We start from the raw sequence: 26,967 nt of genomic DNA, 5'->3' as shown, positions 1-26,967 counted from the left end.
AAATGTATTGAACTCTGATGCTTCCGTGTCTGTGAAATGGGTTGGTATGAGGTCTGCATCTCTGACTCCGTGTTCCTCCTTGTTCCCAGAGCCAGCAGTGGTATTTGCCAAGGAACAATCAGTACAAAGTGAAGTGCGAGCTGAGGCAGGGGCCAGTGCCACACTGAGCTGTGAGGTGACCCAGGCTGAGACAGAGGTGGCGTGGTACAAGGATGGGAAGAAGCTGATTGGGAACTCCAGGGTGCACATGGAGGCCACAGGCTGTGAGCGGCGGCTGGTGGTGAAGCAGGCGGGCAAAGCAGACGTTGGGGAGTACATCTGTGAGGCCGGGGGCCAGAAGGTCTCCTTCCACCTTGATGTCACAGGTGGGTCCTCTGGGGGTGGTAACAGCTTTATTTTCAGGTGGTGAAGTGACTGATTTATTACCCCAACAGATCTTTGTGCTTAGATTTTGTGTCTTTGTATTGCCCATTTTCACACCTTGTTAATTTTTTGTCCAAGGTTGGGACCACAGAGGCTGGTTGGGAGCTGTATGCAACACAGTGAGAGGGGCCATTCTTCCTCTCAAGTGGTGCTTCCAGGCTGGAATGCTTAGTTGCAGGCTAAACCACTGAGAATCTTGCCCCAGCCAAGTTGATATGAAACTTTAACTATCACATATCTCCAACTCATTTTATGTTGTGAGCATAACATCAATACCAAATTTGACAAGGTCAGTGTGAAGAATTAAAATTACAGGCCAATCTCTTACTAATATCAAAGTAAAAATCCTAAACAAAATATTAGTAATGAGAATCCATCAATGTATCAAGAGGATCATTCACATAATGGCCAACGAGAGTTTTACAATGAGAGGAATGCAAGGTTGGTTAGCATTACAAACATTAGAAAGTTAATATAATCCATGGCACAGATTAATAGAAACGAGTCATGTGATTATCTCAATAAATGGAGAAAAAGGTGATAAAATTTGACATCATAAATGCAGAATAATTTATTGAAATTTAGAATGCATGCATGATAAAAATTTTTAGCATGAGGAATAAAAGATTATTTCCATATTCTGATAAAGGATACTACATAAAACATCAGCTAATATCACACTTGGACTTCTGGTGACACTATAGGATAAGCAGTGGTCTTTGAACCACAATCTCACTGGTTCAAACCCACTAGCTACTGCTCAGAAACCCTATACAGGGTTGCCATATAGACTTGACGACACTTAACACAGCAATAAAAACAATGATACACTTAAAATAAAACCTTGACTGCTTTGCCTTTGGGATTGCTAACAACACAAGGAAACATACTGTCTCTACTTCTGTCTAATATTGTACAACCCAGAAATGGGGAAAATAAGATGAAAGGTACAAAATTTGGGAAAAAACAAACATGTCATTCACAGGCGATACAAATATAAATCTAGAAAATCAAGAAGATAAATTATTAGAGTAGTAAGAGTTGCCATACACACACAAAAATATATACAACACATTCTATAAGCTGTGTATAAAGAGTTTGGAAAATGAAACCTGAAAAGATTTATAATAGCATCAAAAGTAGAGAGTTCTGGTGTGGTGATGTAGGATAAGCACTAGACAAAGGGATCAGTTTGAACAGCAAGGTCAATGATTCAAATCCATCAGCTACTCCTTGGAAACTCTATATATTGTCACTATGAGTCAGAACTGACTCAATGTCACTTAACAGCAATAACAGCATCAAAAGCATCAGGTGTCTAATTTGAAATCTAATTTGAAATAAAAGATGTTAAAGGCTTCTCTGGGGGAAATTATTAAGCATGTTTGGCCACAGACTATCTAAGGAACTGGAGTAGTATCTCTGGAAGACTTGATAGATGTTCAATAAAAATCCAAACAGATTTTCTTTTTTTCCCAGAAGGGAGTGTGAAAATTGATAGGCTGATTATAAAATACAGCCATGTCACTCTTGAAGAAGAACAAAGTGAGGGCATTTGCTTTGCCAGATACCAAGACGTATGAAAACTACAGGAATCAAGACTGCAGGGTTTCAGTGTAAGGATAGATTGTCTGTTCACCTACTAATGGTACAGACTGGTGAGCTCAGAGACAGACCAGTGCATAATTGACCTCTGGCCCACTCCCACTTTTCAATACTGGGGCACCTGTGCGAAGAGTGGAAAGGATGATCTTTTCATAAATGGTGCTTGAACAATTTAAACTTGTAGGAAAAATTAAACTGGACCTCTATCTCTGCTGAGTTTGTTTCTAGTTGCTTTGTTCTGTATTAAAAATGGTGTATTAAAATTTGCTGATGTGGCAGTGTAGGATAAGCACTGGACTGCAAACCACAAAGTTGGTGGTTCAAACTCACCAGCTGCTCCTCAGGAACCTTGGACAGGGTCACTATGAGTCAGAATTGACTCAATGGCACTTAACACCAACAACAGTATTATTATAGAGTTGTCTATTTCTTCAGTTCTATTAGAGTTTGATTTGTGTGTCTTGAAGCTTGTTCATTGGGGATACAGATATTAAGGATATCATGTTTGCTAAGGTAGAGGGTCAGAGAAAAAGAGGAAGACCCCCAATGAGATGGACTGGCCAAGTGGCAGCATCGATGAACTCAAGCGTGGCAACAGTAGTGAGGTTGGCCCAGGATTGTTTCGTTCTGCTGTGCATAGGGTCGCTATGAGTCGGCACCTAACAACAACAAATGTACTCTTGTACAATTGGCCTTTTAATCATGATATAGTGTCCTTTGTCTCTTATGCTGGTTTTTGCTTTGAAGTCTCTATTTTATCAAAGATGAAAATTGCCACATCTGCTCACTTTTGATTGCCATTAGCTTCATCTATTTTCCATCAATTGATTTTTAGTTTATTTCTGTCTTTGTGTGTAAGATGTAGCTCTTGTAAACAGCAGACTGGAAGATCCTGTTTCTTAATCCATTCTGCTACTTTCTATTTCTTGAATGGCGAATTTAATCCATTTACATGCAGTGTAATTATAGATGGGTATGAATTGATTGCTGTGTGTGTTTTTGTGGTGTTGCTGGTTTCTTCAACATAGTTTTCTCTGCTGAGTTCATTTTGTTTTTGGGTTTTCTTTTAATTTTCATTTCTGTTATGTTAATGCTTACTAAATCATTCTGACTTCCCTCTTTTTTGATGTGAAAGTGCATTAATTTTCTTTTAGGTTACCTTGTAATTTGTTGATCCCCCCCCCCCATATAAAAATGTCTGTTTTATCTTAAAACCTATTTGACTTCCTCGCCATTTGTAAGTTCTGTATCTATAGTTTTCTCTCTTTTTGATTTGTAGCTGACTTCATTATAAATTGATCTCTGTGTTTCCCTATTTTCAGTCTTGTGAATTCCTTTTACTTTTAATACTTCCATATCTGGATTGAGTTCTGGGTGGTGCTGTCATGCATAGAAATCTCAGCTTGTTGTGCTGTTGTTATTTCTCATTCCAAAGAGCATCCTTTAGTATTATTTGTAAAGTTGGTTTGGTTATTGTAAATTCTTTCTTTTCTATTTATCTGGAAATGTCCTAATTTTGCCATTGTATTCGAAGGACAACATTGCTAGATATTTGATGCTTGGCTGCAGTTTTTTTCTTTCAGAGTTTTGTATATGTCATCCCATTGCCTTCTTGCCTGCATGGCTTCTGCTGAGAGATCAGAGCTTAGTCTTACTGGTTCTCCTTTGTAGGTAACTTTTCATTTTTCCTGAGCTACCCTCAGGATTCTTTCCTTGTCTTTGGTTTTGGAAAGTTTGGTTGTATGTCTTGGTGATTTTCTTTTGGGATCTATTCTGTTTGGGGTTTATTCAGCGTCTTGTATGCTTATCTTCTCATCTTGCATAATGTTAGGGTTGTTTTCTTCCAACAATTCTCCAAAATTTTTCTCTGTGCTTTTTATTGTTTCTTTCTGTTCCAGAATTCCAATCACTTGTAAGTTATTCCTCTTCATGGTGTCCCACATAACTCTTAGTCTTTCTTTGGAGTTTTTCATTATTTTTTCTGATTGTTCTTCTAGCACATTAGCATTGAGAGATTTATCTTCAAGTTCACTAAAATGGCCTTCCATTGCTTCAAATCAATTCCTTTGTCCTTTCAATATAGTGTCCATCTCTGAGGTCTTTGTACTAATCTGCTGGATTTCTAATTGCAGGCTTCAGATTGTTTTAAATTTTGCATTTATTTTATCTGTGTTTTTTTTTCTTCTTCTTCATGTAGTGTTTTCCTGAGTTCTAAAGTTTTTTTTCTGTGTTCTCCTTGCTTTCCTCGATCTTTCTGTCAATCCTTTGAAGGTACCTAAATATCATTCTTTTGAATTCTTCTTTAGCTAGTTCTATTATCTTTTCTTCCTCAGAAAAGTTTTCAGGCTCTGCATCTTGGTTATTCTCTAGTTTTTAGTTATTTAGTTGTATTTTATTATTTTTATTTAGTTATTCTTGTTTCTTTGTGCAAGCTGAAATTGTCTGTTTTCTCCAGGACAGTAATTTCTGTTTACGTAATGATTGTTTGTTAATGTGTTCTTAGCCTCTCAGCAACTGTCTCCTATACATGTAGCTAGAAAATGGATGCATGTACACCATTCTCTGTTTGCTGTTCCTGCACCTCACTGTAAGGTGGGTTTGCTGCTACTTTATTGTTGATCAGGTCATATAGGAGCTGGTATTGGCTCTTGCCCAGTGGGTGGAGTTGAAGATGGTATGGTTGCAGCTGGGCTGTTATGGGTAGAGTTGTTGTCTTTTGTGGAGTGGGAAAGAGGCGAACTCTCTCCCACTACACACACACAATAAAACAAAGCATAATAAACAATGAAATAAGAAAATAATAAAAGATAAGAAAGAAATTAAAACAAGTGTCAACCAGAAAAAAGAATAACTAAAAACAGAAAAGAAAATGGAGCTCTCTAAGAGAAAAATAAGTGAATAAAATAAAAGGAAAATTAAAAAACAAAAACAAAAACAACTTAGAAAAACCAGGGAAAGGAAAGATGAAAAGAGAAAGAGAGTAAAGAGTTGTAGAGAATGATCAAAAAGAAAGAAAAAGAAGGGAAATAGAAGAAAAAAGGGAGCTAGAAAGGAAAGAAATTCAAGGATATGGAAAGAAATGGGGAAGGAGAAGAAAGAATAAACAAAAACAAGGAAAGAATAAAATAAAACAAAAAAGGAGTGCAGCGATTGGCTCTGCCAACTTGGGGGTACTCTTGCCAGCTAAGGAGCTCACAAAGTGGATGCAGAAGAGATACGACAGAGGAATTCTAGGCTCTAGATGGAGTTCCTGTAGGTCGAGGTGTTATATTCATGGCACTCCATCCAGACTTAATTTGTAGAGGCCCTTAATGGAGCTAGTTTCAGTGTCTGTTAGGACCAAAGGGCAGCTGGGGGCATGATGGCAACCGATGAGGGTTTCTGCTAGACTAATGCTGGTCTGGTGATTTTGTGAGTTCTGTAAGTCTGGAGCCAAGTCCCCTTAAATCCATTGGACCTCTATCTCAAAGCACACTAAGAAACAACTTCAGGTAGATTAATGGTGTAAGGCAAAGCCATAAACCTTTGAAGTGGTTGTTGTTGTGGTTACCATGGAGTTGGTTCCACTCAAAGTGACCCTGAACAGGGTTTCCGAGGCTGTAAATCTTTATGGGAGCAGAAAGCCTCATCTTTCTCCCGTGGAATGGTTGGTAGTTTCGAACTGCCGACCTTGAGATTAGCAGCCTTATTCGTAACCACTATGCTACCAGAGCTCTTTTTTTTTAAGTGGTAGCATAGTTTATTTAATGACTTTAAGGTAAGGAAGAATTTCTTAAATAGAGACTAATGCATTAACTCTAAAAGATAAGATTCAGATACTTCACTACATTAGAACTTTAGTTTATCAGAAGACAAGCTAGCTACACAGATGATGGAAGATATTCATGATACACATAATTGAGAAGAGCATTTAAATAATATAAAGAACTCCTAAAAATGACTATGACACAGAAAATTGGGTAAACACTTGGGCAGTGACACTGCAGGCTATAACACAGAAATGGACAATAAACTTTGAAAAGGAGCTTCTATGTAATGGTCATCAGGCCAATGCACATGAAAGCCACGGGGAGGTAGAGCCACACACCAAGCAGATGGCAAGAGTACAGATGTACTAAGCGTAGGTAGTGGAGCACCAGGAACTCCCCAGCACTGCTGGTGGGAATGTTCTTGGCACAGCATTTTGGAAAAGCCTCTCATGCTCTCTGGTAGGTTGAAGGTGTACAGGCATTCTGACCCCACAGTCCTCTCCTAGAGCAATATGTGCACAGAAGCAATCTCACAAAAGGTCCCACCAGAAAACAACCCTCGTGCCATGAGTGGTCTGTTGTTAAGGGCCGTCGAGTTGGTTCTGACTCATAGCAACCCTATATAGGGTTTCTGAGGAGTGGCTGGTGAGTCTGACTGCTGATCCTGTGGTTCAAACTGACCTTGTGGTCCAGTACATATCCTACATTGCCACACCAGTGGTTGTTGTTCTTGTTGATGTTGTTAAGTGCCACCAGAGATATTAATGCACTGAGGCCTTGGGCTCCTCCAGGTCCCAGAGTTAGAGGAAGAGCCTGGAGTAGCTCCTGGATCTTCTGGCTCCTGTCCAGGCCTTGTGTGCCTAGTGCTGTCTTCCTAACTTTGATGGTTTCTCTGACCTCATGTTCCTATCGCCAGAACCCACGGTGGTGTTTGCCAAGGAGCAACCCGTACAGAATGAGGTGCGGGCTGAGGCAGGGACCAGTGCCATGCTGAGCTGCGAGGTGGCCCAGACCCAGACAGAGGTGACCTGGTACAAGGATGGGAGGAAGCTGAGCTCAAGCTCAAGGATTCGAATGGAGGCCACAGGGTGTGGACGGCGACTGGTTGTGCAGCAGGCGGGCAAAGCAGATGCTGGGGAGTACAGCTGTGAGGCCGGGGGCCAGAAGGTCTCCTTCCGCCTGGATGTCACAGGTGGGTGCCTGGGTTGGGTAAGAGGCAGAAGACATGGCAGATTCATGGGGTTGTAGTTATAGTTGTTAAGTGCTGTCAAGTTGGTTCTGACTCGCAGCAACCCTATATAGGGTTTCCAAGGCTGTAAATGTTTGTGGAAGCAGAAAGACATATCTTTTTCTTGTACTTTCACAGTTTGTTGTTGTTAGGTGCCATTGAGTTGGTACCAACTCATAGCAACCTTATGCACAACAGAATGAAACACTGCCTGGTCCTGGGCCAACTTCACAATTGCTGCCACTTTGCCAGTCCACCTCACTGGGGGTCTTCCTCTTTTTCTCTGACCCTCCATCTTACAAAACATGATATCCTTTTCCAGTGACTGGTCCCTCCTGACAATATGTCCGAAATATGAGAGATGAAGTTTGGCCATCTTGGCCTCTAAGGAGCACTCTGGCTGCACTTCTTCCAACACAGATCCACCACTCATCTGTCAGTTTGTCATGCTGTGGTGGCTTGTAATTTGCTGTGATTCTGGAAGCTATGCCACTGGAATCTTAAAATGCCAACAGAGTCACCCGTGGTGGACAGGTTTCAGATGAGTTTCCAGATGAAGACGGACAAGGAAGGAGTGACGAATTACTTCCTTATATTTAGCTCTGAAAACCTTATATGAATAGCAGAGAAACACTTTCACAGTTTGTGGTTAAGTGCCGTTGTCGAGTCAGTTCTGACCTATAGTGACCCTATATAGGGTTTCCGAGGAGCAGCTGGTGAGCTTGAACCGCCGACCTTGTAGTTCAAACGGCTTTGCAGTCTGGCACATTAACCCACAGGGCCACACTAGAACTCCAAGTTTAGGAAGCTAGAAATCCAAATTCAGAGTGCTGGCTCTAGGGAAAGACTTTCTGTTTGTCAGCTCTGGAGAAAGGTAGCTGTTTCCTTTTAGCATCTGTAGACCCAACATTCCTTGGATATCCTGATAGCTTGGCATCAGTCTTCCTCTGGATCAAATTGGTGAGGTAGGTGAGGAGAAGTTTCTCATCAGAACTTATCCTGCTCCATCTCTGAATCTATGCTGGTGGTACCTAACCAGGGTTCTGTCCACTTCCAGAGGTCCTTGAGGTCCTGAGACTGCTTAGGTACAGTCCTGCTTAAGACTTTGCTGTATCATCTGCCAGTTTTCCCACCTTCTCCATTCCAACCCCTCTTCCCCAGCAGGAAGGCTTGTCACTGAGACTTCCGTATATATTGGTCAACTGTTAAGGCCTGAGTTCTGTGGAAACTTAGCCACACTCAGCTTTGGGTCTTTCCTTTTTTAAGGACCACTAGTTGCAATCCTGATGTGGTGCAATAGGGTCAGCACTGGACTGCTAATCACAAGGTCGGTGATTAGCACTAGCCACTCACTAGCCACTCCTTGGAAACCCTATAACAAGAAAAACAAATGGTTCTTTTAGTTAGGCATTGGGCTGCTGACCACTATGTCAGTGGCTCAGACCCTCAGAAACCCTGTATAGGGTAGCTATGACGCAGAATCAACTTGAGAGTGGGGTTAGTTTGTGTTTTTGTTGGTTCCATGGTAGAGCCCCAGTTGGAGGTGACAAGTTGCTCTCAGTGAGCCTGAGGTCTGTCTCTGGCTTTGAGGGGCTTGTCAGTTGAGCTTTCCCTGAGACTAGCCTTCTAGGTGCCTGGACCAGGTTGATCTGCCCCTGCCTGCTCCTTGCTTCATCCAACTCCTGGCCACTTTCCTGCATAGGCCTCATTCTCTACCCAGTCACTTCTTTTATACCTGTGGGACTTGGGGACTGTCCTCACATAGAGACAACCTCCTGGATTGTCATTATTTAACTGATGAGAATAATGAATGAAAAAAGGAGGGGCCCCATTAAATGGACAAGAGTATCTGTTTCATCTCCTGTCATGGGCACCCACACAGAGCCAACCACTGTCATCCTGGTCCCTCATTGGCAGGCACTGTATTCTTTCTGTGGCCCTTGAGGTCTCTCTGAGTGTACCCTCCCTTCTTTCAGATATGGCCTGGCTCGGCTGCTTCTGGTGCTCTCTTCCCTCACCTAGGGCTGAGGAGGTCCTCACAGCCACACATACTTCTCAGCCTTGCTCCGTTGGGCCTGGTGCTTCCCAAACCTCACCTTGTTCCCTTTAGCCCTCCTGCACTGTGGGCCTGACTCACAGGTGGGGTGGGTCTCTCTGCACTGTTGCTGTTGTATCTGCCTGTGAGGCAGCTCCCAAAGGCAGAACTCCCTGGCTGAGCATCCACAGTGGCCCCTTCTCACCCACTGCCTGTGTTGGCCTTGATTAGAGTGGACAGCACTGTTGTGAGCAGTCATGTTATGACCTCTCTATCCCTTCCCCAATTATTTTTCTCCAGAGGTCACTCAGCAAACAGGAAGCAACAAGCTGGCATTGGGTAGGTCCTGCAGAGCAATGCAGGATGTCACAGGCAGGCTTTCCTGCTGGACTGGTCCTTGGTGGTGATGGTCCAGTTGTGGGACTCTCATGATGACTCCCCCCCCCCCCCCCCCCCCCCCCCCCCCCCCCCCCCCCCCCCCCCCCCCCCCCCCCCCCCCCCCCCCCCCCCCCCCCCCCCCCCAGAGCCTGAGCCTGAGCCCGGAGCCCTGGAGAAGCCTGGACGCAGGGAGCCTCTGATGGTCAAGGAACATGAGGACATCATCCTGACAGCGGTGTTGGCTGCACCATCTGTGGCTGCTGTGACGTGGTTCAAAGACGGTGTGGAGATTCGCCGTAGCAAGCGTCAGGAGACGGTCAGCCTGGGGGACACCCACACCCTAACGGTACATGGTGCCCAGACCCTGGACAGCGCCATATACAGCTGCCGTGTAGGAGACCGGCGGCAGGACTTCCCAGTCCAAGTGGAAGGTGAGCCATGTGGAGTGTGGTCAGCCCCAGCTTGCTCCACCACCCAGACCCAGCCCAAACCCTGTGGGACCTCTCAGGCTCTGACTCCTCCGGGACGTTGCACCTTTAGTTGGCCTTGTGTGCGGCCTCCAGCTGATGTCTGTCTTGCCCATACAGAGGTGGGCACCCGATTCACTCGGGCCCTTGAGCCAGTGAGCGGCAAACTGGGAGGCAAGGTCGTGCTGGTCTGTGAGCTGAGCCCTGAGCAGGCTGAGGTGGTATGGCGCTGTGGCAGTACTCAGCTGCGGGCTGGCAAGCGCTTCCAGATGGAGGCCATGGGGCCGCTGCGCTCCCTCACCATCACGGGTCTGAGGGAAGAAGATGCAGGCGAGTACGTGTGCGAAAGCCGAAATGACAGCACCAGTGCCAGACTCTCCGTCCATGGTATGTGCAGCAACCCCCACCACGCTGTTCCTCCTAACACTTCTGGGCAGGCCATTTGTAGGGGTGCTAACCTTTGGGCCGCTGCCTGCTGGCTGCTCTGCCCATCCCTCTTCACCCCTTCCCTTCCAACCCTCCCCTGCTCTGCTCCTCCACTTTTCTCCCTGCTATCCTCCTTACCTGTCCTGCCCCACTCCTCAAGCTGAGCACCTCTCTGCAGTTCCTCGTATGGTGAAGTTCACATCTGGACTGAGCGGAGTGGTCACAGAGGAGGGTCAGGAGGCCACCTTCCAGTGTGTAGTGTCCCCCAGCGATGCTACAGTCACCTGGTACCGGGATGGCATCCTGCTACAGGCCAGTGAGAAGTTTCTGATATCAGAGAGCGGCGCCAGTCACAGCCTGACCATCACTGGCCTGGCCCTGGAGGATGCAGGCCAGATCACTGCAGAGGCTGAGAGCGTGACCTCGGTGGCAACCCTCAGGGTTCGAGGTGAGAGGTGGCCACAGAGCTCAGACCTGTGTCCAGGCTGCCTGACTGGCCTTAGGGGAGACACATGGAATTGTTGGCCTAGAGGGAGGAGCATGTTCAGGGTAGGCCTGAGAGGCCCAGGGGAGAAGGTAAATCCTGTCTGTCCACCTGGAGGAGGCATCTGTGGAGTCTGAGCAGTCCAAAGAGGTTTCCTCATTGAGTAGATGGATGATGAGGTTCAGGTGGTTTGGCCCAGAGGCAGGAATGAGCTCAATGTGCAGGAAGCAGGAAAGGCTGGGTCTGGCTGAGAGCAGAGGTGTGGAGGAAGAGCAGAAATGAGGCACATAGGCTGACCCCAGATGGGGGCGCAGGGTTCACTATAGGATTGCAGGGGAGTACTCCATGGTAGGCTCTGAGTAAGAGAGTGATGTGCACAGGAGGGAGGCCTGTGAGTCCCTAGGACCTTGTTAACATACAGGTTGGGGTACAGCATGTCTGGGTGGGCCTGAGGATCTGTGTGTATGATGGCATGCAGGCATCAAGGGAAGGAACAGCTGTTCAGAGCAGGGCAGCATGCAGTAGAGAGGAACCTGCTTCCTCATATGAAAAGTTCATGTGCATGGCTGTGGCCTGATGTGACCAGGGCCAGGGCTGGAGTTCTCAGCCACACACAACTTGGAGTAGGACTGTGGGCAGCTGGAGAGGGGCCTGAGCTGACCCACTGTGCCCTAGCTTTCCCAAGCAGGGGATGGCTGTGATGACTCTTCCCCTCATATCATCTTCCCTGACTCCCCACCACCCCAGAAGCCCCAGTGCTGTTCAAAAAGAAGCTGGAGTCACAGACGGTAGAGGAACGGGGCTCGGTAACAATGGAGGTGGAGCTGTCCCGGCCATGGCCGGCTGTCAACTGGACTCGGAATGCAGCTACCGTAGTGCCTAGTGAGAATGTGCAGATCCACGCTGAAGGCGTACACCACCGCCTGGTTCTGCACAACGTCAGCTTCTCTGACAGAGGCTTCTTCGGCTGTGAGACACCTGATGACAAGACACAGGCTAAGCTCAATGTGGAGAGTGAGTGTGGCAGGGCAGGTGGAGGGGCAGGGCCAGCCTGGGCCAGCCTGGTCCTGCACATGGTCCTTGGGGAGGTGGACCTCAGAAACAGGCCTCTTGGTTTTTTATCTCCATATCTGCACTGATTTGAGTGTACAGTGGCTTACTCCAACCCCATATGCACTGTCCCCCCAGTGCGCCAGGTCCGGCTCGTGCGCGGCCTGCAGATGGTGGAGGCTCGAGAGCAGAGCAGGGCTGTCATGAAGGTGGAGCTGTCTCATGCAGATGTGCAGGGCAACTGGACACGTGATGGGCTTCGGCTCCAGCCCGGGCCCTCTTGCAACCTGACTGTGAATGGCCCCACCCATACGCTTACGCTCTCTGAGCTTCGACTGGAGGACAGCGGCCTTATCGCCTTCAAGGCTGAGGGTGTGCACACATCTGCAAGGCTCCTAGTCACTGGTGCGTGACCCTGGAATCTCCCATGTGTGAGGGGTAGGGGGTCACTGGTAATGGGGCCTGTGTTCCCCATTTTGGAGTTCCTTCTTGGAGCCTGCTTAGCAACTAGGTCCAGCTAAGGCCTGACCCTCCTGCCTCCCCAGAGCTTCCTGTGAAGTTCAGCCGCCCACTGCAGGACGTGGTAGCCATTGAGAAGGAGAAGGTGACCTTTGAGTGTGAGCTGTCACGCCCCAATGTTGATGTGCGCTGGCTGAAGGTACCTGTTGCCCACCCCAGGACTCTGCACCCTACATGGTAGCCCAACTTGGGCGCCTGATCCGATCTGTCCCTCCACAGGATGATATGGAGCTGAGGGTGGACAAGAGTGTGGGCATCTCAGCCCAGGGAGCCTGTAGGAGTCTCATCATTTACCGATGTGAGCTCGGGGACCAGGGTGTCTACATGTGCGATGCCCGTGACGCCCAGACCTCTGCCTCCCTCAAGGTGCAAGGTGAGGGTGGATGCAAGGTAAGGGTGGTGCTGGGGTGAGAGGCAGGACTGGACGAGGGTGAGTGAGTGCTGTTCCCGCTCTGCCAGTAGCCCTCAACCAGCTGGGTGCAGGGGACTAGGGAACGAGCCCTGTGTCTGAGTGTGTCAGGGCCTTGCCTGCTGCCCCAGGTCGTGACATCCAGATTGTGAAGCCCCTGGAGGATGTGGAGGTGATGGAGAAGGAGGGCGCCACCTTCTCCTGTGAGGTCTCCCATGAAGAAGTGCCCGGTCAGTGGTTCCGGGAGGGCAGTAAGCTGCGGCCCAGTGATAATGTTCGCATCCGACAGGAAGGTATGCTGCCTGGACCCTTGTCTCCTTGCCCCTTCCTCACCTAGTCCACAGGGAGAGGCTGTCCCCGCTGTGCTCTCACCTGTGTCCCCTCTTCAGTACTGTGTGCTCTTCATGCCCAGGAAGGACGTACACTCTGATCTATCGGAGAGTCCTGGCAGAAGATGCAGGGGAGATCAGATTTGTGGCTGAAAGTGCAGAGTCGCGAGCACAGCTCCGGGTGAAAGGTGAGGGGCAGTTGAAAAAGGGTGTTGGTTGGATAGCATGTGTGCACACACACACATGCATGTTGTCTTCATGTGCCTGCATGGTGGGTGTGTAAAGTGTGTGTGCACACATGATTGTGTTGAACAAATGTGTGTTCAGGCCCTCGTGTGGCCGAATGGTGTATGTCCATGATGGTGTGTGCATGTGTCTCTGTGTGCATGTGCTTGTGTGTCTCTGTGTGTACAACCATGCTTGTGAGTGCACAAGTGTGCCTGTGTGTCTTCATGTGTATGTGTTTGTCTATATGTGAGTATCTGTGTGTATGACATATGCTTGGTGTGCACTTGTGAACACATGTATGTGCAGACTCTCATGGAGCCAATGGTGTGTGTGAGTACATGTGTGTCTCTTTCTGTGTGCATGGTGTATGTGTGTGTACATGACCTATGTGCATACATTGTGGGTTGGTGTGCATGTGCAGAGCCTCAGGGGGAGGGCGTCAGCAGCAGGAAGACCACCCTGTGGGTGGGAGGTTGTCCTTCTTCTTTAGTCTGGAGGGACTTGAGTGGGTCACTCTCCTAGAGTCCCTGATAACAATCAGGAGGGAAGCTGCACTGATGCAGGGTGGGGTGGGCAGGTTTAAACAAAAAGTGGGTAAGAACTCGAGGCAGGGATCAGCCCTTGGCTGGCCCATGTCAGGGTGGATCACCAGCCCTGATCTACTTGGCCTTGCTGCAGAATTCCCTGTTACTATTGTACGCCCGCTTCGGGACAAGATCGCCATGGAACGGCGCCGGGGTGTGCTGGAGTGCCAGGTGTCACGGGCTAGTGCCCAGGTGCGCTGGTTCAAGGGTGGCGTAGAGCTGCATCCCGGGCCCAGGTATGAGATGGTCAGTGATGGGCTGTACCGAAAGCTGATCATCGCCAGTGTCCAGCCCGAAGATGAGGATACCTACACGTGTGATGCTGGTGATGTCAAGACCACTGCCCAGTTCTTCGTGGAAGGTGTGGGGCTGGCTTGGGTAGGAGCTAGACTGCGGTGATTGCTTCTTGTGTTACTGCCTGCATCTGCAGAGGGGTGATGTGTGTCTTGGTGGCCACCAAGGAGGTGTTTGTATTTTGGGGTGGTTGCTCCAGAATGAGCCGGTGGGCTACTCTGTGGGTGGCTGGCTTGGTGTGTGTGTGGTTTGCTCCCAGGACAGAGACAGCTTCCTTGGTTGTGAAGTCCCAGAGGAGATGGTGGGGTGACCCCTGTAGGGCCAGACTATGACTGAACCCTGTTCCACAGAGCAATCCATCACCATCGTGAGGGGCCTGCAGGATGTGACTGTGATGGAGCCCGCCCCCGCCTGGTTTGAGTGTGAGACCTCCATCCCCTCCGTGCGGCCGCCCAAGTGGCTCCTGGGCAAGACACCATTGCAGGCAGGGGCAGATGTGGGACTGGAACAGGAAGGCACCGTGCACCGCCTGGTGCTGCGGCGCACCTGCTCCACTATGACGGGGCCTGTGCACTTCACCATCGGCAAGGCCCGTTCCTCCGCCCACCTCGTCGTCTCAGGTGACTGCTCACCCAATGGGCTTCCTGGGTGGGGCCTTGTCCTCTCAAGTGACCACTGCCACTGCTGGGAGTGGGCTGTCTGTTGGCACCCTCCCTCCCAGCGTTGTGCTCCCCCCCTCAGATATCCCTATGGTGCTGACACGGCCGCTGGAGCCCAAGGCTGGGCGGGAACTGCAGTCCGTGATACTGTCTTGTGACTTCCGGCCACCCCCCAAGGCTGTGCAATGGTACAAGGATGACACGCCTCTCACACCCTCCGACAAATTCAGGATGACTCTGGAAGGCCACATGGCAGAACTACGTATCTCGCGACTTACATCTGCTGATGGTGGTGTCTACCGGTGCCAGGCAGGCAGTGCTCAGACCAGCGCATTGGTCACTGTAGAGGGTATGGCAAGGGGATGGGGGGCAGTAGCTGGTGTCATGGGCAATGGGCAGGCTCTGAAAGGTCTCTGTTTCTGCAGCTCGGGAAGTGAAGGTGACGCAGCCCCCGAAGGACTTGGAGGCCACAGAGGAGGGCTGCGCCTGTTTTTCATGTGAGCTGTCTCATGAAGAAGAGGAGGTGGAATGGTCACTCAACGGGACACCCCTGTACAATGACAGCTTTCACGAGATCTCCCACGAGGGCTGCCGTCACACACTGATGCTGAAGCGTGTTCGTCAGGAAGACTCAGGCACTGTGCGCCTCACCTCTGCCAAAGTCACTGCCTCCGCCCGCCTGCAGGTCAGAGGTGAGTGTTGGCCCTGGGGACCTGGGGGACGAGGTGCTCAGGCAGCCTGCTCACCTCATTCCCTATCCCCACCCCACCCCCTAGCAAAGCCTGTGGTCTTCCTGAAAGCACTGGATGATGTGTCAGCAGAGGAGCGGGGCACACTGGCCCTGCAGTGCGAGGTTTCAGATCCCAAAGCCCGTGTGGTGTGGCGCAAGGATGGTGTGGAGCTGGGCCCTGGGGACAAGTATGATTTCCTGCACACAGGAGCCACACGGGGGCTCGTGGTGCATGTCCTGAGCCAGGACGACGCAGGCTTGTACACTTGCCACGTGGGCACTGAGGAGACCCGATCCCGGGTCAGAGTGCACGGTATGTAGCCACTTCTGGGGCTCTGGAAGGGGGCGGAGCACCACCTTGAGGGGTCACCACTCCACAGGGCTGAGGATCTGGCTTCCTGGAGAGTCAGGGTGTGATGTGGTCTGAATTCAGCCTGGACTTAGAGTCAGGGAGCAAGCTGAGGTTGGATCACCTATTGGCTGCAGGAAGGGAACAAAGGGTTGCAGGTAGCTGGATTCTACCTGATAGAGTATGCAGGGGAAGGGGGATTCCACAGAAGATGAGGACGCAGCTTTGCATGGAAGGACTGGGCAGAATCAGGGCAAAGTGGAGTTTGTAGGTAGTCAGAGAGGCCTCCTGGTGGGGAGTGGTACCGCAGTACCCAGGGAACGGTGTGGGGAGAGGTCTGCAAGCAGGTTCCATTCTTGTTCCCATGGAGTCTCTGAAAGGCTGAGCAACAGTGGGCAGAGCAACCCCTCCCGGCCCTGTGACTTGGCTTCTGGCCCCCATGGGTGTGCGGCGCCTCTGAGCATGTCTGCCATCTGGGGCCTGGCCCTAGACAAGGAAATAGCCACCTGTCTTAAGCATGTGTACCTGGTATCTGGCACTTTCAGTGCATCTCGGCTTCCCAAAGTGCCCTGGTCATCATGGGCCCAGGGCATACTGTTTGTGAGGACACAGGGAAGGAGAGGGTGGTGTTGGAAGTATGTCCCAGGACTGAACTTGCCTGTCACTTAGGACCTCATCTTTCCTTTCCTGTGACCACAGATGGTACTTATTTTTCCATGTTCTCCACCTTCCTCTGTAGCAGATAGAAAGTCAGCTACCTCGTTAGACCTAGCCACCAGGATGGCCAGACTGAAACCCAGGAGACATCCCTGAGGGGATGTAGGCATGGCAAGAGCAGCCCTGCTTTGGGAGTGTGGGATGCTCTGTGACAATTGCATTTCTTCCAGTTTAGCGGTGCTTTCTCAGGGACCATATGCTGGCCTGGTCACTGACGGCTATCCCTCCCAACTCTCCCCTTTACCTCCCAAAGATTTGCACGTGGGCATCACCAAAAGGCTCAAGACAGCAGAGGTGCTGGAGGGTGAGAATTGCAGCTTTGAGTGCGTCCTGTCCCATGAGAATGACAGCGAGTCGGCCATCTGGACTGTTGGTGGGAAGACAGTGGGCAGCTCCGGTCACTTTCGGACAGGGCGCCAGGGTCGCACATACACCCTGGTTGTTCAGGCTGCTGCACTGAGTGACGCGGGAGAGGTGGTGTTCTCTATAGGAGGCCTCACCTCCAAGGCCTCGCTGGTGGTCAAAGGTGGGCACACAGGTTGGGGGTGGTCACTGTGGGCTACTGGCTGCCCAAGCTGGTCCTTCTCAGGTTTGGGGCCTTGTAATATAGGAGCATTGAGATGCTCCCAACTATCTATCCCACAGAACCTTAGTTAGCACCCCCAAGATTGTGGGACCCAAGGCTACCTGTGGCGGATATGGGGGCCACCACTCTAAAGTAATTTTTCCAATTCTGGGGAAGGGCCAGAATTTTTTATTTGATCTGTGGCCCAGTGTCACATAGGAACGCCCACTGTATGCAGCCTCATAGCGCTTTGGCCATGCCCTGAAAGATAGAGTTAGATAGGTGCCCAGAGTGTAAGACTCGGTGTCATGCTCTATGCTCCCCAGGTACTGTACTGGGATAGTCTGCACTTCTGGCCTTCTGGGATCCAAGGCTCCTGGGCAGAGGTCTCCAAGGGTTAGGGCTGCAAGGTCTTTGTTTTTAGTCACTATGGTCTGGGTACCTGTCCTGCCCCTCCCTGGACATGGCTGGCTCACTGCAGCCTCACAGGATATGTGTCTTTCCCTCCAGAGAGACCAGTGGGCATCACAAAAGCCCTGGAGGACCAGCAGGTGACACTGGGGGAAGACGTGGTGTTGAGCTGTGAGCTCTCCCAGGCGGGCACCTCAGTGCGCTGGCTGAAGGATGGCAAGGCCATACGCAAGAGTCAGAAGTACGACATTCGCAGTGAGGGCACTCGGGCCTTGCTGGTTGTCCGAGCAGCTACACTCAAAGACTCGGGGGAGTATGCATGCGAGACAGAGGCCTCCAAGAGCACGGCTAGACTCCATGTGGAAGGTGATGGCAGGGCAGGGCAGGGCCCAGGGTCCACCTTGTCCTGAGCTTGCTCCTTTGCTCAAGCGGGAAACAAGGCTGGTGTGGTGGGGGAGGCTACCCAGGCATGGGGACTCTGGTATAGGCTTCCTTCTGTCCAACAGCACCCATGGTAGAGTGTGTCCCCTCTTCCCCCAGAAAGAGCAAACTGCTTCACCAAGGAGCTGACTGATGTGCAGGCTGAAGAGAAGGGTTCAGCTGTGTTTGAGTGTGAGACGGAGCGTCCTGCGACCTCGGTGACCTGGCGCAGGGGCCTGGTGGAGCTGCGCGCCTCACGCAAACATGTGCCCAGCCAGGATGGTCTGGCCTTGAAGCTCACCATCAGTGCTCTGGAGCGATCGGACAGTGACACCTACACCTGTGACATTGGTCAGGCCCAGTCGCAGGCCAGACTCATAGTGCAAGGTGAGGCGCTGGCCTGGGTGAGCTGCAGGCTCACTATGTGCAGTTGCCAGTGTACCACTTGCATGCTCAGGTATCCAGGTTTTCTCAAAAGCAGAGCATGGAGCCCCAAGATGGCCCAGATATCAGGGCTTTGCCGGTGCGTGGTCCTGAACAACTCAGCTTTAGTATCCCCATTCATAAATGGAGGGAATTGTGCTGGGCATTCTGTGTAGATCATCTGGCTTCATTTTTTGGGACAAGTCCTTTGGGCCTCCTGTATTCATTCCCTCATGTGCTCAGTAAATGCTTAGAGCAGTAGTGCATGCCAACTCCATGCATGGGCTCTGCACATATGAGACACATAGGCTCACTGGCTGCTGTCGCTGCTATGGCTGATCCACTACAGAGCTGGGCCCGCTCTGTATGTCCCTAAAGCCCTTCCTTTTCTTTAGGAGACAGTTGGGTGATGTTCCCCACCATACTGTAGGGGCAAGGGGACATTCTCTTGTCCTAGAGGGGCAATCTGGCCCAAACATGCAGATGTACAAGAGCCAGGGGTGTGGAGGCTGTGGATTCAAAGAGCTGGCGGTCCATTTGATAACTTTCGACAATTGTGTGGCTTTTTGCCACCCACTGTTTTGCTTTCCCTGTTTGGCACTTTGTATCATGGGATGGTTTCACATCATCAGGCATGGACCACTGTTGTGTGTCTCAATTCTGACCATAGCAACCTTAAGGGGGCAGAGCAGAACTGTCCTGTAGGGTTTTTAGGCTTTATAACCACCACTGGTCTGTCAATTTTTTATACTGTGGTAGTTTGCATATTGCTGTGATGCCGGAAGCTAAGCCACCTGTATTTCAGATACAAACAGGGTCACCCATGGTTTTAGGCTAAAACATCTAGGAAGTAGGACCTGGGGATCTACTTCTGAAAAAGTGGCTCCTGGAAACCCTAGGGATAGCAGTGAAACATTGTCTGATATCATGCTGAAGATGAGTCCCTCAGGGTGGAAGGCACTCAAAATATGACTGCAGAAGAATTGCCTCCTCAAAGTAGAGTAAAGCTTGGGGGACATAAAAACAGGATTATACTCTAGAAATAGAAAGGAAATAGAGCAGAGGAATTGTAGGAAGAGATAATAGTACTGGCTGTTCTGATAGTTTCAACACCAGAATCTGAACCTGAACCTGAACCTGAACCTAAACCCAAACTGAACTTGAAACCAAACCTGAAGAATGTGATCTTAGGTGTTGTTGTTGCTGTTGTTGTTAGGTGCTGTAAAGTTGGTCCCAACTCAGTGACCCTATGCACAATGAAGGAAACATCGCGTGATTCTGCACCATCCTCACCATTGTGGTACTTGAGACCATTGTTGCAACCACTGAGTGCATCCCACATGAATTTAGAGATCATCTCCAGATTAGATTTGATGCATGGAATGAAGACTAGATGAATTGTGGGATGATATCAAGGACATCATACGTGAACAGAGCAAGTGGTCATTAAAAAGACAGGAAAGAAAGAAAATACTAAAATGGATGCCAGAAGAGACTCTTAAACTTGCTCATGAATGTAAAATAATTTAAACAAATACAAGAAATGATAAAAGAGCAAATTTCAAATGGCAGATTGAGAAGACAAGATAAAGTATTGTAATGAACCATGCAATAACCTGAAGTTAGAAAATCAGAAGGGAAGAACATACTTGGCATTTTTCAAGCTGAAAGGACTGAAGAAAATTTCAAACCTCAAGTTGCAATATTGAAGGATTCTATGGGCAAAAAATTGAATCCCAGAGGAAGCATCAAAAGAAAATGGGAAGAATAGACAGTCACTATACTGTGGCACTGTGGACTAATGCATCAGACTGCAAAGTTGTTTGAACTGCAAGGTTGGCAGTTCAAGCTCACCAGCTGCTCCTCGGAAACCCTATACAACAGGGTCACTATGGGTCAGAATTGACTCAACGGTACTTGACATACCGAAAAGAATTGCTTGATCATTTCAGGAGGTAGCAAATGATCAATAACCAGTGGTACTGAAAGAAGTCTAAGCTGCACTGAAGGCATTGGGGGAAAACAAGCTTCCAGGAATTAACAGAATGCCAACTGAGATATCTCATCAAACATCTGCAATAATGGAAGAGTTCACTTGTCTATGCCAAGAAATTTGGAAGACAGCTACTTGGCCAACTGACTGGTAGAGATCCATATTTATATCCATTCCACCAAAAGGTGACCCAGTAGAATGCGGAAATTAGTGAACAACATCATTACTATCTCATGTAAGTAAAATTTTGTTGAAGATAATTAAAAAAAAAAATGTTGGAGCTGTACACTGAGAGAGAACTGCCGAAAGTTCAAGCTAGATTCAGAAAAGGCGTTGGAATTAGGGATATCATTGCTGACGTCAGACGGATCTTGACTAAAAGCAGAGAATACCAGAAAGATGCTTAACTTGTTTTATCAAGTCTGTGAAGGTGTATAATTATGCAGATTGTAACAATTTATGTATAGCATTGTAAATAATGGGAATTATGGAACACTTACTTGTGCTCATGCGGCACCTGTACATAGACCAAGAGGCAAAACAAAGGGATACTATGTGGTTAAAATCATGAAAGGTATGAATCAAGATTATAGCCTCTTGCTCAATCTGTATGCTAGAAAAAATATCCAAGAAGCTGGACTATATGAGGAACCAGATGTTAGGATTGAAGGAAGACTCATTACAGACAACACAACCTTGTTTGTTGAACGCTAAGAGTACTTGAAGCACTTATTGCTGAAGATCAAAGATGCCAACCTTAAATATGACGTACATCTCAACATAAAGAAAACAAAATCCTTACAACGGGACCAATAAGCAACATCATGATAAACAGAGAAAAGATTGAAGTTGTCAAGGATCTCATTCATGTTGGATCTACAATCAAACCCGTGGAAGCAGTAATCAAGAGATCAAACGATGTATTACATTGAGCAAATGTGTGCAAAAGACTTGTTTAAAGTGTTAAAAAGCTAATCTGTCACCTTTAGGATGAAGGTGTGCCTGACTCAAGCTATGGTATTTTTAATTGTCCCATATGCATGCAATAGTTGACCGATGACTAAAGAAGACCAAAGAGTTGGTGCATTTTAATTATGGTTTAAGTGAAAAATATTGAATATACCATGGACTCTCAGAAGAATGAACCAATCTGTCTTGGAATATGTACAGCCAGATGTTCCTTAGAAGTGAGGATGGCGAGACTTTGTCTCACATACTTTGGACCTGTGATTAAGAGGGACCAGTCCTTGGAGAAGGCAATCATGCTTGCTAAAGTGGAGGATCAATGAAAGAGAGGAAGACCCTCAATGAAATGGACTGACAGAGTAGCTGCAACAATGGGTTCAAGCATAGTGACGACTGTGAGGATGGTATAGAAGTGGGCAGTGTTTCATTCTGTGTTTCATAGGGCCTCTATGAGTCAGAACTGATTGGACCTCACCTAATACTAACAACAATCTTCACAGGTGCAAATTGCCAGGTCTTTTCTCTTGAAAAGCAATTGATTGGTTTGAGTGATTAACTGCTACACCAGTAGGATCCTTTGAGAGTCACTCTCACCCCGTTTTATAGATAGGGGAACTGGAGCTTTCTGCCGGTCACTGACTGGCCAGGGTGACAGGTGTGCTGCTTCAGTGCAGGGTTTTGACAACCCCCTCCTGGCTGCAGCCTGTATCAGGCTGCTGAGTTCCAGAGACAGTGCCCAGGTGGTGTCAACTAGCAGTTACTCAGCGTTCTGCCCAGAACTCAGAAAACAACAGCATTCAGTGTCTGGAGAGGCCACAGTGATAATTAGCAGTGATAACAGCTTGGAAGCCTCACTTTCCCCCCATCATTGTACGAATGGGGCTTCAAAAAGTCTGTGAATAAATGGAATGAAAAGAAGATAAGGAATTTCTCCATGAACTTTTTGAAGGCCCCCTTGTACCTTTCTATTTAGAAAAAACACTTTTGTTAGCACAGTAAGAGCCCCCTTATTTAATTAAGTTAAAATTCATAATTAAAAAAATATCAGTTGAACCATGAAGCATAAAATAATGAAATATGCTTTTTAAAACATTTGTTGTTGTTGTTGTTAAGTGCCATCGAGTTGGTTCTGACCCATAGCGACCCTGAACAGGGTTTCCAAGGCTGTAAATCTTTATGGGAGCAGAAAGCCTCATCTTTCTGCCACGGAACAGCTGGTAGTTTCAAAATGCTGACCTTGCAGTTTGCAACCCAATTCGTAATCACTATGCTACCAGAGCTCCTTTTTAAACATTTAGAGCATTACAAATGCTCACCAGTCCAGTACTTGATGTGTTTGTGGACAAAAATTCCATGTATTTTTCATATAAACTATCCTTGTATTGCTACCATCTACATTTTCCAGCATCAGTTTCTTTAAAGTGGAGTAGTAACTTCAAGACATTTGTGAATGCAAAGGGAATCTGAATGCAGAATCTCATTATTTATCAATTCTTTTTCATCTTTTTGTATACCTAATTAAACAACAGGAGTCCTGGTGTGGCATTGTAGGATAAGCACAGGACTGCAAGTTCGGCTTAAACTGAAAGATTGGTGGTTCAAAGTCACCAGTCACTCCTAGGAAACCCTATACAGGGTCACTGAGTTGGAACTAACTTGATGGCTCTTAACAACAACAACAACAACAACAACAATTAAACAGCAAAGGTTTTCAAGCCTCCAAAGCATTTGGCTTAAATTTTAACATAGCCACAACTCTTTTTTTCATACTACCATTTCAGTTCTGATAGTGTAGTGGTTATGAGTTGGGCTGCTAACCTCAAGGTCAGCAGTTCAAAACTGCGAGCTCTTCTGCAAGAGAAATATGAGACTTTCTGCTCCTTTAAAGATTTACCGCCTCGGAAACCCTATACAGGATTGCTATGAGTTGGAATCAACTCCACAGCACATGATAAATCAATCATCAGTCATGTCATCTTTTAATGTAAAACTTAAATTTATAGCTATAATAACAAGCCCAATTGGCATGAACAGCTTGAGAACATGCAACATCTCTTGGTGAGCCCAGATCACTGGGGGCAGAGTAATAAGTGTGACCAGCGGGGTAGTTGCCCTACTCTCCTAGTATTGCAAGAACAGAGAGGTGGGTGGTGAGTCTGGGGTCCATAGGCTGACCTAAAATTATATTTAGAGCAACTCAGCTGTGATTCAAGTACTATTTTCTTGTTTTCTGAGTTTTGCCAACATGAACTTGTCAGATAGTCTCTCCAGCTCCTCGCGTGGGCCTCAGGTCTGGGTAATGCTGTTTCTCTGGGAAGGTGGCTGAGTCTACACTCACACAGGCTAGTACCCCTGACCTGCCTGTCTGTGCCCTCCCAGGCCAAAGTGTGCACATCATTGAAGAGCTGGAGGACATGGAGGTGCCGGAGGGTTCCTCAGCCACTTTCCGCTGCCGCATCTCCCCTGCCAATTATGAACCTGTCCACTGGTTCTTGGAAAAAACCCCGCTGCATGCCAACGAGCTCAATGAGATTGAGGTCCAGTCTGGGGGCTACCATGTGTTGACCCTGAGGCAGCTTACACTCAAGGACTCAGGCACTGTCCACTTCGAGGCAGGCGATCAGCGGGTCTCAGCCACATTGCAGATCACAGGTGTGTCATTTGTTCATAGCATAAGGACATGCCCTATACCATTGTTGGGGAAGAACAAGGCTCAGCATCCTGTTGGGGGGCAAAGACTCAAGAGGGCAGGCCACAGACAGCAGCTGGGTCACATGACAAGTGCTATCTGAGGCTCATGTTGAGGGCAAGAAGCTCTGATCCCTGGGATGTGAATTTATTAGGCAAGTTGGACTCTTTTAGGGTGGGCTTGTTGTCTTTGGTGTGCAGACTTCCTGAGTCCATGGCCAGCATGGTGTGAGCCATGCAGTGGCCACTCTAAACTGAGGGACAACACAGGTCTATTCTGTCCCCTTGCCAGTCCCTTCTGTGGCCATAGCCAGAGGAGAGATATGGCACTGGTCTGGCATGGTGGCTGGCATGGTGGCACAATGCCCATGCAGTTTGCCTCTCTTCCCTGACCCCCAGAGAAACCAAGCATCTTCTCCCGGGAGCTCACTGATGTCACAGTCCTTGAGGGGGATGACCTGACTCTTGTTTGTGAGACTACCATACCTGACAGCCCCGTGAACTGGACCAAGGATGGGAAGACCCTACGGCCCTCAGCCCGTTGCCAGCTGAGTTATGAGGACTGCCAGGCGCGGTTGGTCATCACAGACACCACCATGCAGGACGGTGGGCGCTACAAGTGTGAGGCAGGAGGCACCTGGAGCAACTCCATTGTCAGGGTCCAAGGTGAGCCTGGGCAGGAGGGTGGGGCAGCGCCTGGCCACACTCCAAGTGCCTCTGATTCTCAGGCACATGTAGGGTAGGGCTGGCACTCGAGGAGGAAGTCTTCCTGTCTCCACCCACCTGAGTGTGGGCTCTGACCTGGCGTCATCCCTTCCCTGTCTCTACCAATCTTTGCCTTAGCTCCATCCTGTTCCCTCCCTATGTCTGCTGTCTTTGCCCTGCATCTGCTCCTTTCTCATCTTGTTTTTGTGCTTGCCCTGTTTTTGTGTTTCCAGCTCATTCCCCACCCCCCACCCCATCCCCCGTCTCTGCCTCATATATGCTCCTCTGAGCGTGAGGCCCCTCTGAGTGTGGAGTCTAATTCCTCCGGCTCCGTCTCCACCTGGTCCCTACTCCGTTTCCACCCATCTGAGCATAGGGCCGACTTCTCAGCAGCCCTGGTTCACTGTGCTCCTCCCTATCTCTGGTTTTCTGCTCTATTTCTTGCTTCTTGTGTCCTCCTCCCCACTGCCATCTTCTGCTACCCCCATGTCTTCTGCTCTTCTGGTCTTCATGGCTGGCCTTCCTTTTCTCCTGCTGCTGCCTGCCCACCCGGTTTTCTCACCCCATATGTCCACCCTTGGGATGGGAGGGGCCCAGCGGAGTGTCAGTATAGATTTACAAGCTGAGGCCTGCCTGTCCACAGCACGGCCAGTGCAGTTCCGGGAAGGGCTGAAGGACATGGAGATGCTGGAGGGCGGTGCTGCCACACTGCGCTGTGTGCTGTCCACTGTGGCGGCGCCGGTGGAGTGGCGCTACAGGGACGAGGTCCTACAGCCAGGCAGCAAGTATGGCCTGCGGCAGGAGGGAGCCATGCTGGAGCTGGTGGTGCGTGACCTGCAGCCCAAGGACAGTGGGCAGTACTCATGCTCCTTTGGGGACCAGATGACTGTGGCCACACTCACCGTGAAGGGTAACATTCTGCCCATCTGCCCTCACATCTCACGAGCCCCTTTCCTTCAGTATCCATACTAAAGGTGGTGTGCCTGTGTCCATTTGACCTTTTTTTCCCAGCCCTGCCTGCCCAGTTCATAGGAAAACTGAGAAGCAAGGAGGCCACGGAAGGGGCCACAGCTATGCTTCGGTGTGAGTTGAGCAAGGCAGCTCCTGTGGAGTGGAGGAAGGGCCTTGAGACCCTCAACACTGGGGGCAGATACAGCCTGAAGCAGAACGGGGCCACGTGTGAGCTGGAGATTCGTGGTCTGACTGTGGTGGATGCTGGGGAGTACTCATGTGTGTGTGGGCAGGAGAAGACCTCAGCCACACTGACTGTGAGGGGTAAGGACTGAATGTGGTCACACATACCAGTGGCATGGCGTTCAGTTGTCGATTTTATGCCATCCATCCACACTCACATTGCATTGTCTCCTTGCTTCCAGACAGCCTCTTCCCATGTTGTGATTGAGAGTTGATGTTGAGTTGACCCTGGCTCATGCAGACCTTACATATAACATTGCCAGGTCCTCTGTTGCCTTCACAATCATTGTAGCGATTGTGTCAACCCATCTCACAGAGGGGTTCCCTCATTTATGATAATCCTCTATCAACCATGATGTCTTTTTCTAGTAATTGGTCTTTCCCGATGATGTGTTCAAAATTAGTGAGCCAAACTCTCGGCATCTTTGTTCTGGAAGTCTACAGTATATTCAATATTCTTCAACAACATTACTATTCAAATGTGTCAATTCTTTTTTATTGTCCAGTTTTGGCATGCATATGAGGCGATTGAAAAGAATATGGCTCGACTCAGATGCACCTTAGTACTTAAAGTGACATCTTTTCTTTTTAATAATTTAAAGAAGCCTTTTATAATAGATTTCCCCAGTGCAATACGTCTTTTGAATTCTTGACTGCTGCTGCCATGCACTTTGACTATTGATCCAAGTAGAATGAAATTCTTGATAACTTCAGTTTCTTTACCATTTATTATGATGTTGTTTACCAGTCCATTTGTGAGGATTTTTGGTTTCTTTATGTTCTTAATGCTTCCTATGTCATTTGTTGTTAAGTTCCAACTCATACAACTTTGTATATGGTTCCCAGGGAGTAACTAGTAAGTTTGAACTACCGACCTTGCAGTCCAGTGCTTTATACCACACCACCACACCGGAGCGGCTGGTAGTTTCGAACCGCTGA

The 26,967-nt window shown here is 48.6% G+C and overlaps 1 protein-coding gene across 1 annotated transcript in view; it reads left to right on the top strand.

Annotated features, from left to right (window-relative positions):
- The window catches only part of OBSCN (obscurin, cytoskeletal calmodulin and titin-interacting RhoGEF), a 247,856-nt gene that overhangs the window by 128,787 nt on the left and 92,102 nt on the right, over positions 1 to 26,967 (top strand). The window contains 23 exon segments of the mRNA XM_006876128.1: positions 90 to 365; positions 6,694 to 6,969; positions 9,565 to 9,849; positions 10,006 to 10,272; positions 10,490 to 10,759; positions 11,543 to 11,809; positions 11,984 to 12,250; positions 12,391 to 12,503; positions 12,584 to 12,737; positions 12,905 to 13,066; positions 13,186 to 13,290; positions 14,009 to 14,275; positions 14,559 to 14,828; positions 14,950 to 15,216; positions 15,293 to 15,559; positions 15,644 to 15,910; positions 16,917 to 17,189; positions 17,739 to 18,005; positions 18,180 to 18,446; positions 23,821 to 24,093; positions 24,529 to 24,795; positions 25,478 to 25,744; positions 25,846 to 26,109. Coding sequence (XP_006876190.1) covers positions 90 to 365; positions 6,694 to 6,969; positions 9,565 to 9,849; positions 10,006 to 10,272; positions 10,490 to 10,759; positions 11,543 to 11,809; positions 11,984 to 12,250; positions 12,391 to 12,503; positions 12,584 to 12,737; positions 12,905 to 13,066; positions 13,186 to 13,290; positions 14,009 to 14,275; positions 14,559 to 14,828; positions 14,950 to 15,216; positions 15,293 to 15,559; positions 15,644 to 15,910; positions 16,917 to 17,189; positions 17,739 to 18,005; positions 18,180 to 18,446; positions 23,821 to 24,093; positions 24,529 to 24,795; positions 25,478 to 25,744; positions 25,846 to 26,109 — 5,658 coding nt within the window.

Source organism: Chrysochloris asiatica, unplaced genomic scaffold (assembly GCF_000296735.1).
Source record: "Chrysochloris asiatica unplaced genomic scaffold, ChrAsi1.0 scaffold00354, whole genome shotgun sequence".
Lineage (NCBI taxonomy): Eukaryota > Metazoa > Chordata > Mammalia > Afrosoricida > Chrysochloridae > Chrysochloris > Chrysochloris asiatica.
The sequence above is the reverse complement of the archived record's forward strand: the minus strand, read 5'-3'. Positions and strand labels throughout refer to the sequence as shown.